The sequence below is a fragment of the Prionailurus bengalensis genome, chromosome E4 (assembly GCF_016509475.1).
Source record: "Prionailurus bengalensis isolate Pbe53 chromosome E4, Fcat_Pben_1.1_paternal_pri, whole genome shotgun sequence".
Taxonomy (NCBI): domain Eukaryota; kingdom Metazoa; phylum Chordata; class Mammalia; order Carnivora; family Felidae; genus Prionailurus; species Prionailurus bengalensis.
This window is the reverse complement of record NC_057360.1, coordinates 14,450,467-14,462,915: the sequence shown is the minus strand read 5'-3', so window position 1 is coordinate 14,462,915 and position 12,449 is coordinate 14,450,467. Positions and strand designations below refer to the sequence as shown.

The following is a 12,449-nucleotide window of genomic DNA, read 5'->3' as shown; positions in this document are numbered from 1 at the left end:
TTTTTTCCAAGTTTCTTCTGAAGTTGGCTCCGTTCCAAAGAAATATGGTGGAAACTATCTACCTTCTCCTGATTAGCATGACCCCTTTTCAAAAGCCCCTAAATCCAGCTAGTACTACTGTATGCATGAGTGGGCTACAGGGGCTCCCTCAGAACAAAGCTACCATTTTGTCCCTGAGAAGAAGTGTGTCATGTGGTCAACTCCTATTCAGTCTTGAAAACCCTGCATGGTCTTCTTCTTGGAAGACTTCCTGGATATCCACTTTCCATGCTCGGCCCACCGGGTCCATTTCTGTTTCTATTCATCATTTTATTGTCATTGTTTATCTGTTGGCTCCTTAAAGGCAAGGCTTATGTCTTATTCTTTTGTTTACTTATTTTGCCTTCATAGCCTAAGCACCTGGCCCATGGTAAGCAATCAATACATATTTGTTTCAGTGGACTGAATTACATAGACTTTTGAAACCAGTTAATTTACATATGTTAGAGAATGCCTCTAACTTCCTACAGTATGTTCACCTTGACATCCTACTTTGAAGGGGCTTGAAAGTGTGTATTAGAGAACAACGCAGATAACAGAAGGACTACAAAATAGATGTTTTAAGGGGAAGCTCAGCTGTTTGGAGCAGAGAAGTGGCAAGAGACAGTTTACATAAAAGTTAGGCGGATACCCCTGGTGACTCACAACCATAACTTTCAGTAGGCGTTACTTCCACACTAAATAGTTGAGCTCCTGGTGTGGGGTACTCATGCAGGTATATTAGTAGTTTATACATGCCAGGTCCTGTTTAGGATTTTTCTGTTTTCGGTATTCATCCACTTTATGCTTTTATTTTTTTTAATATTTTTCTAGTGCTCATCTTTTTGTAAATCCAGACACCATAAGATTCACCATCTCAGCGTACAACTCAGTAGTTTTTAGTAGTGTCACAAAGTCGGACAACCATTGCCACTATCTACTTCCAGAAGATTTTCATCAGCCCAGAAACTCTGTCCTCATTAGCACTCATTCTTCAAGTCCTTGGCAACCATTACCCGTTTTCTATTTCTATAGATTTGCCAATGCTGGACATTTCATATAATGAAATTTATATAACACGTGGCCTTTACTGCCTGGTTTCTTGTACATAACGAAATGTTTTCAAGCTTGTAGCATATAGAAATACTTTCTTTTCATGGCTGAATAATATTCCATTGTATGGATTTAATCACATTTTGTTTATGCATTTATCAGTTGATAGACCGTTGAGGTATTTTCATTTTTTGGCTATTATGAATAACGCTGCTATGAACATCCTTGTACAAGTTTGTGTATGGACATATGTTGTCAGTTCTCTTGTGTATATATCTAGGATGGAATTGGTGGGTCATATGGTGACTCTATAGTTTGAGGAATTGCCAAACTGTTTCCTAAAGCAGCTGCATTGTTTTACATTCCCGCCATGTGTGGGGGTCCCAGTTTCTCCATATCCTTGTCAACACTTGTTGTTGTCCACTTTTTTATTACAGCTGTTCTTGTGGATATAAAATAATATCTCATTATGGTTTTGATTGCATTTTCTTAAAGGCTAATGATGTTATGGATCTTTTCATGTGTTCATTGGCCATTTATATATCTTCTTTGGAGAAATGTTTTTTGAAATTTCTTGTCCAATTTGAAATCGGGATGTTTGTTTTTTATTGTTGAGTTGTAAATAGGGTTTTTTTGGGTATATTTTGGATTCTTTTTTTTCCCATTCTGTGCGTTGTGTTTTCATGTCCTTCATGGTGTTCTTTGCAGCAAAAAAGGTTTTAAGCTTGATGAAGTTGAATTTATGTATTTTTGTTGTTATTTGTGCTTTTGGTAACATATCTAAGAAACCATTGCCTTATTCAAGGTCATGAAGATTTACATGTTTTCCTCTAGAAGTTTTATGTTCCAGCACTTACAAGTAGGTCTTTGATCCATTTGTAGTTATTTTTTGTATATGATGTGAAGAAGGGCACAGCTTCACTGTTGTGCATGTGAATATAGAGTTGTCTAGGTACCATTTACATTAATTTATGTAAATGTAAATTACATTTATATTAAATTGTCTTGACACCTTTGTTAAAAATTAGCTGTTTGGGACCTCTTATTCTAATTCTTATGGAGACCCCGGATGTATGTAATTAAATTTGATTTTCTCCTGTTAATTTTTTTAACTGTTCAAAAATGTAAGGTTCTATTTCTGGACTCTCAATTCTGTCCCCCTGATCTATATGTTTATCCTTAGGCCAGTACCACAAAGTCCTGATTACTGTAGCTTTATAGTAAGTTTTGAAATCAGGGAGTGTGAGTCCTGTAACTTTGTTCTTCTTTTTCAAGATTGTCTTAATTATACTGCATCTATTGCATTTCCATATGAATTTTAAGATCTGCTTGTCGGTTTCTTCAAAAAACTCATATGAGATTTTGAGAACGATTGCACTGAATGTGTAGACCAATTTGGGAGTATTGCCAGCTTAACAATGCCAAGCATTCCAATCTGTAATTATGTTTTTTTTTTCATTTGTTTAGGTCTTTTAAAATTTATTTATATGATATTTTATAGCTTCTGATGTACAAGTCTTGCATTTATTTTGTTAAATCTATTCTTAAGTATTTTAATTTTGTGATGCTATTGTAAATAGAATTGTTTTCTTAATTTCATTTTTGAATTGTTCATTGCTAATATATAGAAATAGAATTGATTTTTGTATACTATCTTGTATCCTGTAACTCTGCTATACTCATGTATTAGTTTTAATTGTTTTTTGTGGGTCCCTTAGGACATACTTTATTTATGTATATAAAATTATGTCATTTGCAAATATAGTTTTATGTCTTCCTTTCTAGTCTGGTTGCCTTTTATTTATTTTTTTTCTTGTCTTAACTGCCTTAACTGGAACATGCAATACACGTTAAACAGAAGTAGCCAGAGCAGACATCCTGGTCTTGTTCCTGGTCTAAGGGGAAACTACCCAGTCTTTCTTCATGGAGTATGATGTTAGCTGTGGGATTTCCAGAGACGCACTTTATCAGGTCAAGGAAGTTGCTTCTATTTCTAGGACTCTTTCTCTATCTACCCCAGCATCTACACCCAACCCCCTTCTGAGAAAGGAGGGTGGGGGTGTCAGTGACTCCAGCAGCTATGCAGTACCCCCAACCCCAGGAGGAGCTTGAGGCTCTATTGCACATAGTGAAGCAGGGATATTTCATGCTCATTTTCTAACTTTCTATAGTTTCCCACCAGATGTGCCTGCACTGGTTCTGACTTTCGTGTTTGAGGTCCTTCTTTTGGGGATCTGCAGCAAATGGTAAAACCATAGCGTGTGGTTCTACTCCAGTCAGGTCCGGGCAAGGGCAAAGGTCAAAGAGGTCTTGAGAAAGAGAACAGTGCCGAAGTCCCAAGTGAGCCAGCTGGCCAAGCCGGCTGGGGCCCCAGGGTCAGTGCATTCTAAATGTGGACACAGTGATTCCAGGAATAAAACCAGAAGTCCCAATCCCAGTCTCCCAGATTCTGGTGGTGCTAACATTGAACACTGTGATCCTCATGAAGTAGAACATGAACACAGATTGTAACATTCAGATACACTTCTGTTGGTAGCTCAGTTACATTTCTGAATCCCACACAAAAATTTCACAAAACTGCCGGTCTCTTTCATATCCCAGTAGTCAAGGCACTTTCGCCATTAACATGTCGAAGGAGCCTGTCACCTGTCACCTGTTTGTCTTCCACTCCTGGCCCCTCCTCTTGTTGCACATCAGCCCAGAGTCAAAGGAGAATCATCGGATATCAGAATTGTAGAGACCCTGTTCAACTCCTACCCTAAACCTAACCATTTAGTAAAATTAACCTTTGACCCAAGCCGGACTGGCCCTAACCCTAACCCTTAAACAGACCCAAGTCCTAACTCTGACCTGTATGGAATCCGTGCGGACACGGTGCGGACACGGGCCTCTTTCTGAGGCAGCTCTGACAGATGGTAGGGCTTTGTCCTTGTGTCCTCCATTTCCCCTTGCTGTCCTCTTTCCTTTCTTTTTAATTAAAAAGACTTTTTGTTGTGGGGGGAGGGGCAGAGAGAGAGGGAGAGGGAGAATCCCAAGCAGGATCCGCACTGTCAGCGTGTAGCCTGACTCAGGGCTGGAACTCACGCACCAAGAGATCATGACCTGAGCTGAAATCAAGAGTCAGATGCTTAATGGACTGAGCCACCCAGGCACCCCTCCTCTTTCTTTTCTTAATACTCCTTCATTCCCCACCATTCTGCATCCCCAGTTACAGACACCTCCCACTAGCTAGAAACTACTATAGAATCTCTCCTTAGCCTTTATGCTGAGGTGCTGGTTGAATTGATAGACCCAAAGATTAAGCTGCTTGTTTCATGACTGTAATGGTAGAGGCAGATTATGTATGTGTGTGTGTTGTGTTGTGTTATGTTGTGTTGTGTTGGGGAAATTTGAGGGGGGAGAAGTTCCATAATCTCCTGAACCACTATAGGTGTGAGGTTATCTCAAAGTAAAGTGACTCATCTCATCTCTTTCCCTCTGACTCATCTGCCTTAATTTATCTTTTGGTTTGTTGAAAATGGGGAGGGTTTATCATATCGTGTCAGGTAATAGTACCCCCAGGGCCAACAGGTACTTATTTGCAGCCTTTATCAAGGCCTTCCCTGCAAAAAGCATGGTCTCACATCACTGGGCTCTGGTGGGGAAGGGGTATTGCTGTGCCCTGGGATGCCCCAGCTCCTTCTGTCATCCCACTGACCTACCATTTTTATTTCTTGACATGTGGAGCATAGCTGCTTGCTTCTGATCAGCATGGGGTTACTCTTGTCCCTCCTGGCCTGAGGAGAGAAACAGAGAGAGGTAAGGAAATGGTGGGGGTATCTGGGCAACAAAGAAGGGGAAAGGGGTGGAGGAGTAAGAGAGGTAACAGTTATTCCTTCCATAAAACAGAGAGGGAGTCTCTGGTCTCAGCCCCATCCCGGGTGGACATGGAGTCCAGGCTTGGCTGCAGCTGGTAGGTTCAGAAAGAGTTGAGGCAGGGGGGTGAGCCACAGACTAGTCAGTGACCTCAGGACCCCTGCATACAGTAGTATAGGCACAGCTTACCCTTTCTCGCTCACACTGACCTCAGAGTCACGAGGCAGGTTCATAGAACGTGTATAATATGGGGGAGAGGGGTCACAGGGACAAACAGAAAATGACTATGAATTAACACCCTTTCCTGTCATTTGTCTGATTGTCTGTTGACCTGTTAGTACGTGTGTGTACACCGTGCCCTGACCCCTTCCTGCTGCCGGGAGGGATAGGAAATGGGAAGAGGAGGAATACACCTATGCAGCATAGGGGGGTACCTGGGGTGTGCTCCTAAGACCCTCAGTGGACTGGTCCACAAGTAGCTTCGTCCTCTGAGAGACACAAAGCGTTTGGACAAGGCATTATTACTGAAGGTTTGAGGACTGAAAACTAGGGACAAAGTTGGATTCTTTTGACAAATATTTAAAATACATTTCATTTTTATAGGCCATTTAAAAAGAATCAACTGAGTATTACAATGTTGTGGGTTGGTATGTTAAAGCATGAGTGTGAACAACTCGATTCATTCATTCAACAACAGACGTTTATTGTGAGGCCACCCTGTGGAGGGTGCTGGGCTGGGGCCACAAAGATGAATAAGACATTTTCTGGCCCTAAGGAAGGCCAGGGAAAAATACAAATTCATTCATTTGTCCATTCGTTAGGTACCGGGGTCCCTGAAGCAAATAACACACAGCTTCTGACTTCAAGGGGCTTACCACTCGGCAGACTGTGTTCGAGGAAGCACATGGTGTGGAGGGTGTGGTGACAAATATGTTGAGGCCACAGTGAAACTGAAAAAAGCCATAGAGCTCACCTGGATGGGGGTGGGGTGGGGCATAGAGGGAAGGGCTGAGACGGGCTAAAGGAGCCGGCAATTCTTGGGTAGGTGTTGGTGGGTGAACAAGGTGTGGGGAGGGCATTCCAACCCAGGAAACACCACAACAGCAGGGAAGAAGGACCCAGCAGATTGGTTCGGGGAACTGAGGCTAGCTGAGAGTGGACTGCTGTCTGGTATGGGGAGTGGGGAGTGAGAGAGGCCAGAGACACAGAGGCTTCTGGGCTTCTGGCAGATTCCACCTTCTGCCAGATCTTCCCTGAGACCCTGGGGGTGGTACCTCTGGGGGCTCCTCCTTCCCTCCCTCCCATCTGTGAGTTCTGAGACTCAGACGCATCTCTGAAGCTGTGATCCAAGGTTGGACGCACTAGATATCACAGAAGCAGCGATGATACTCCTGGGCCTTCAGAAAAGAGAGACCACGTCCCATAGCAGGAATGGGGAAAGGCTTCAAGAAGTGGCATTTGCACTTAAAGGGTTAGGGAAGTATGCACAGGTGGGCATGGGAAAGGGAGAATCCTTGGGCAGGTTTGTTTTTGGTGGCGTTATAAGCAGACTCTTGTCTTTCCCACAGGACATTCCTTCCCCTTTTCCAGACTTCTGGCTTCTACATTAGAGTTCATTGCAAATCAAGCAACAAACATATTTGAGAGATCTCGAAGGTACATAGCAGGGTCTTGCCAGGTTAATGACGACTGCAGATGTGACTGCAGAGTTCCATAACCATGATGACTGTCATCCCCTAGAATCTGAAGACAAAATGGTTTATATATTGTCCTGCCCAGCCTTGTTAGCTCCTCATCCATTAAGACATAGCTTCGGTGTTTGCTTTCTCAGAAAGTCCTTCTCCTGACCCTCTTACCATTTTGCATACCCTAATGTGAGTTGGGTGCCTGCCTTTCTGATTCCGTCACAGACTTGATACAGCTTTTTTTTTTTTAATGTTTTAAAATTTATTTTGAGAGAGAGAATCCCAAGAAGGCTCCATGCTGTCAGTGCAGAGCCTGACGCGGGACTTGATCTCACAAACTGTAAGATCATGACCTGAGCCGAAATTAAGAGTTGGACACTCAGCTGACTGAGCCACCCATGCACTCCGAGTTGGGTGCATATTTGCTTTTTGTTGCATTTTGTACTGTTGTTCTTTCTTTCTTTCTTTCTTTCTTTCTTTCTTTCTTTCTTTCTTTCTTCTGCTTGTTTTTTTTTTTTAATAGGCTTATTTCCTCCACCAGGCTGAGAGTTCTTGAAAAGCAAAAACATGTGTCAAAGATCTTTGCATCTCTAGAGCCCATCACAGAATCTGGCACACAGTAGGCATTCAACACAGGCTGGTTGAATGGATGAATCACTGTAAGTGTTTTAAAGTATCACCTATACATACACATATGTGTGTACAAGGAAGTAAAAAACGTCCTTGTTTTCGAATCCCAAACAATTTGGGATTCCATGCAGCTTCCTCCTTCCTGCCTTGCTTTCCTTCCTAGCCCTGGAAGCTTCTGTAGCATCTGCTTCTCACTCTTGGTCTCCTTAAGGCCAGCTCAGCAGCAGTAGCAGGACTGGAGAGTGAATTGTCTGGTGGTTTGGAGCACAGGCCCCTGGTTATGTCATCTGTGGAGCCAGAGCCACCAGGAAAAGCAGCTCTGAAATGTTAATGGGGTTCTCATTTTCCAGGCAGCTGTCCCCAGGATAGCAGATGGAAGCTGTGATGAGAAAGAGAGAGCAACCTTCTGTAGCCCGGCTGAGGAATGAAGCACCCTTGGGTTGGGGCCCAGAAGCCCCGCTTCCCATTTCACAACCGGACACATCCTGATATTGGAGGTTAATATCTGGTGAGTTTCCTAAGCTCTGGCTCATCCCCCAAGTCCTTGGCCTCCTTGAATCTTTGATAAAGAAACAGAGAAGTATGTTTCCCTTCCTCTCCCTCTCTCCACCTCTCTCTCTCTCTCCCTCTCTCTGTGTGTGTCACACACACACACACACACACACACACACACACACACACACACACGTACCTCTCCACATAACAAAAACCAAAAATGTAAGCACCAGATGGTCATTTTAGAAACAGCTATCAGAAGCATGTCTGAGGAGCACTGACAAATTTGCCTCCAACCTTCCTGCCTTTTGACACCTCTGTTCCTTTTCTCCTTTCTGCTCTTGCCTTAAATGAGAGACACCTCATTGGTCACCTCTAGTTCAACTCTTTCAATGGATGCAGTGAGGAAATTGTGGTCCAGAAGGGTTAAGAGACTTGTCAGCCCATGTATTTAGTTTCAGTAAGTCAGAATTTCCTTAGATAAAGGGTCAAATGAAGACCATCTTTCCTCAGGGAGAAAGTGGACTCTTAGGACCCATATGAGGGTGTAATGATTCCTAGATCTCTTTGAAAAAGGTGGTGATCAGAGAGGTATTTTCAATATTAAAAAAAACCTATGATAATTACACATTTTCCTGCTATCTGATAATAACAGCCATCTCAATTAGAGAATAAAGCTGAATATGGTTTTTGTTTTATTTTTTTAATGTTTATTTATTTTTGACACAGAGAGAGAGACAGAGCATGAGCGGGAGAGGGTCAGAGAGAGAGGGAGACACAGAATCCGAAGCAGGCTCCAGGCTCTGAGCTGTCAGCACAGAGCCCGACATGGGGCTCGAACTCACAGACTGCGAGATCATGACCTGAGCCGAAGTGGGACGCTCAACTGACTGAGCCACCCAGGCACCCCCAAAATAAAGCTGAATATGGTTCTTAAAACACTCATATGGTTGACTAGGAAACATTTCAAACATACATGAAATATTGTCAACAACTGTGCACCTACTGTCCAGACTTACTAATTTTGGGTTTTATTTCAGGTCAGTGGTGTCATTTTTAAAATCATTTTTTTTGTTGTTACATGTCCTTGATCAATATAAAGAGGAAAAGGACCTAGGAGTATGCAAAGTAGTTTCCGTGGTGATCACAAGCTTTCAAAATTTAAGATTCAGTGAGAAAGAAACACTCAAACGAGTCCTTGGTGGTAAGAAAACCCTCCTATACATTCTCCCAGCTGAGTCTCTGCTGCTACAGTGTCTTTAACGGGGGCTTTTTGTCACAGGTCCGCTAAAAGCAAAAGAGATACTGCTCTTGTCTGGACTCGGACTCATTAGGCTAGAACAGCAAACCCAGATCAAAGAGAGGAGACAGGGAGTGGGGGGGCAGGCGCGGAGAGACTGGGGTGGCATTTTCTGCTCCATTGGTAACCAAGAACTTGAGCTCGGTGACACCCAGCCCAGCAAATAGGCCAAGGGGTCCCAGGGGGACCCCAGCTGGAGTCCCCAGATGTCCCGATCCGTCTGCTCTGCCTTGCGGGGAGCTCTGAGCAAGGACCTCTCGGCCTCAGTTGTCCAGCTACTGGAATACGCTTGGCTGCCCACGGCACCAGGAGGAGTCACGAGTGGATGCCTGCAAATGGCAGGTGAAAGTCGTGCCTTGTAAAGACCCTGCTCCACGGAGGATGTTTACATGGGGCCGTGTGGAGGCTGCTTTCTTTGTGTTCATTTTCTACTTTTCTTCTTTATTAGCTCTGCCTCTCCTCTTGTGGTTCCTTTTTCTGGTATTTTGTCCCCCTCACTACCTCTGTTTCTGTTTTGCTGTTTGTCTTCCTCTTCCCGGGTCTTTCAGTCTCTGAGCCTCTGTTTCCTTTCTGTCTCTCTTTAGAGAGAACTGCTCCAGACACACAGACCACGGCATCTGCTCCAGGACTGCCCCTGGGCAGGGCAGGAAGGCCACTTGGAGTGTGGAAGTTCAGAGTTCTGCCCTTTGACTTGTGACTGGAAGAAGAAGGGAGCCAGTTGGCAGGACCTTTGCACCTGTGCCCAGAGGCCAGGGCCCCTAGTTGGCTGTAAGGCCACCGCAGCCTCCTGGCGGGTCCCTGATTTAGAGGATAAAAGAAGCGATAGAGTGTCCACAGGGCATTCCACTCCCACCAGATACTTTCTTTCCAGAAAGGAGCAGCTGCGGTTGAGCCCGGGTTCACCTCACAGGGGACACGTGCTGCACCCCCCCCCCCCGTGGTGGTGGCCAACTCTGTACAATCCTGTGCACACAGACCTCGTTGAAATAATTTTTATCTTCCTTTAGCCTCCCCGTCTATTTTAGGTACTTTCCCGCGTTTGGCTGTCTCTGTTTAACACAGCACAAGATCAGGTTTTGCCACTTCTTTGGGTCTTCATTTCCTTGTGAGGTCTCCTGTGTCACGTAAAACGTATATTAAATAGATTTATATGCTTTTCTCCTATCAACTTAACTCTCAGGCGCAGCCAAAACCCCTAAAACGGCAAAAGGTCCAATTTGTCTTCCCTACACCTACTTGCCTTCCTAATCTGTAGGGGCAACTGGCAACTGTGTTTCACACGCAGACACAGGAGGAGAGCGGGAGCAGCGGGGGCGTTTTGCTTTCCCCGCAGGAGTGATGGATTTGTGAACCCCCAGGGCTGCCTGAGACCGGCCTTCTTGGCTCAGCCTGCTCTTGCCTGCCTTCTAGTGGCCACTTCTGAGTACTGCAGGCACGAATTCTAAGCCCTGCAGAAGATTGGCCTCCCACCTGTCCCGGTCGTTAACGACGCCTTCCTCTCCCGCCTTTCCCGGCCAGCCGGTCTGGGGCTTACAGTCTTAAAGCCTCGGAGGAGACTCAGAGCAAACGTGGGATGAGGAGGCGCTCGGTGGCCGGAGAAAGCCTGTCTACATCAGAGGTTCAAAGAGACAGTGACTGGAAGGCTTTTTGCCGGTTCTGCAGCAATTGTCAGGTGGATCCTGTCCCCGCTCAGAACCCCCGGCGCACGTCATGGGGTCACTCGTACCTACATGCCTGTCCAGCGTGTTGGGGGATTAGTGCAGTGACTCTCAAGCACAGCCCTGTCCCTGTCGGTCCCGCGCCGAAAACCTGCAACGTCTCCTCGCTGCTCCTCGCCCTGGGCCCCGCTGCCCTCCCGCTGGGCCCACCCGTCTGCTTGGTTCCCTTCCCTGCAAGCCCGCCGCTGCGGCCTGATTCCTTGACGTTTACAAGCCCTTCTGCACGCTCAGGCCCCGCGTCTTTGCTCCCCGGGCGCTTCCCTCCACTGTGGAAGTACCTTCCAGATCGCATGCGGACGCCACTTCCTCTGGAACCACTCCCTGGCGCTGTCGGCTCACCCCTCCTTTCCCTCCCACCGCCTCGCCTCGCCTCTCGGGGACTTTGCCCGCCTCTGCTGGCGGCCGTGCACCTGTGCCGTCCACGCACCGTTCGCGGAGGCCGTATCTGACTCACTCCTCTCCCTATCTGCGCTCAACCACATAACTCCGTAAGCAGCTGTCTACCTCTTGACTCGAGGGCCGACCCAATGGTGGCTCGCAGAGCGGAGCTGTCACCACGGTGCGCGTCACCACGAGTGGGGCACTGTGCCAAGTGCTCAGGAATCCCGCCCTGGCACGCTAGCAGCCGCCCCGTGGGTACGTGTACTTTTCAGCTGAGAAACTGTTGGGACGCCAGGGGAGCTCTCTCCCTGGGTCTCAGGGCGCCGCTGACTTCACCCGCATCTTTAAGATAGGAACCCTCTGGGCGGTGGCATATAGGAGTGTCGCCTGGCAGCCGGTCATAGTTGATTTCTGTGAGGTGGAGGGGCCATGAGGACAATATGCGTGGTGTAGGTTGTTGTAGGTGGGACACGAGGGATCCAGGGCGGTGATGGGACAGTGTCAGAGGTTCCAGACGCTGGGACTGGCTCTGGACACCAGCTGAGAAGTCCTGAAGCCCTCAGGGCATATTTCTCAATAGGATTCCCCCCCCCCCCCCCCCCCCCCCCCGCCGCCGCCGCTTTTTGATGATTGTGACCTTTATTCTCAGTGCTGGTTCACTTAAGGTGGGGTCAGTGGGTGGTGCTTATTTGTTTCATTCGGCAAATATCTATGGGACAGTGATGACATTCCAGGCTCACGATCTGCTAAGGACCTAGGAAATGCCTTTACATTTACATTCTATGTCATCCTAGAACCACTAAGGGTTTCTTTTCAATTAAAAAAAAATTGAGTACCTTAGATAAGACATCTGGAACTTGAAACAAAATAGGCAAATGCGTATCCTTCTTAGATGAAACCAGAAATGCAGAGGCGTGAGGAGATCTGAAGTAATAAAACAAGAGCTAGTTAGATCATAGTCTCTGGTTTGAAGAGTCAAGCCGTTGGTTGTTTCAGAGATGCCGGGGTCCGAATGAGCAGCCCCAAAATGTGCCACTTTGGCCCGTAGATTATTTTGAGCTAATAACAGTCAAGGCCCAAAAGACTCAGGAAGAAACTTTGACTTTCCCATTAAGCGCCTAAAAGAGTTTAGATAGAGACCCTGCTCCAGGAAGAGCACAGTCACCATAGATACCTACAGTATAATATGAACTAAGGGAGGTAGACAGGCAGGAACTTGGCAAAGTCTGTTAAAATTCATCTCCGTGTCCCATGGTTTCTGGACGGCCCCTCAAACATTTGTTTACTAAACATTTACTCTTTCCATTCTTCCTA

At 46.0% G+C, this 12,449-nt stretch overlaps 1 protein-coding gene across 2 annotated transcripts in view; it reads right to left on the bottom strand.

Moving 5' to 3' along the window:
• CE4H1orf105 (chromosome E4 C1orf105 homolog) overlaps positions 1 to 12,449 on the bottom strand; it is a 55,762-nt gene that overhangs the window by 26,094 nt on the left and 17,219 nt on the right. For both annotated transcript variants that reach the window (XM_043568989.1, XM_043568988.1), the window contains exons 3-4: positions 11,972 to 12,059; positions 4,773 to 4,847 (exon numbers count right to left, since the gene is read on the bottom strand). In XM_043568989.1, the coding sequence (XP_043424924.1) occupies positions 4,773 to 4,847; positions 11,972 to 12,059 (163 nt within the window). The remainder of the gene's footprint in view (positions 1 to 4,772; positions 4,848 to 11,971; positions 12,060 to 12,449) is intronic.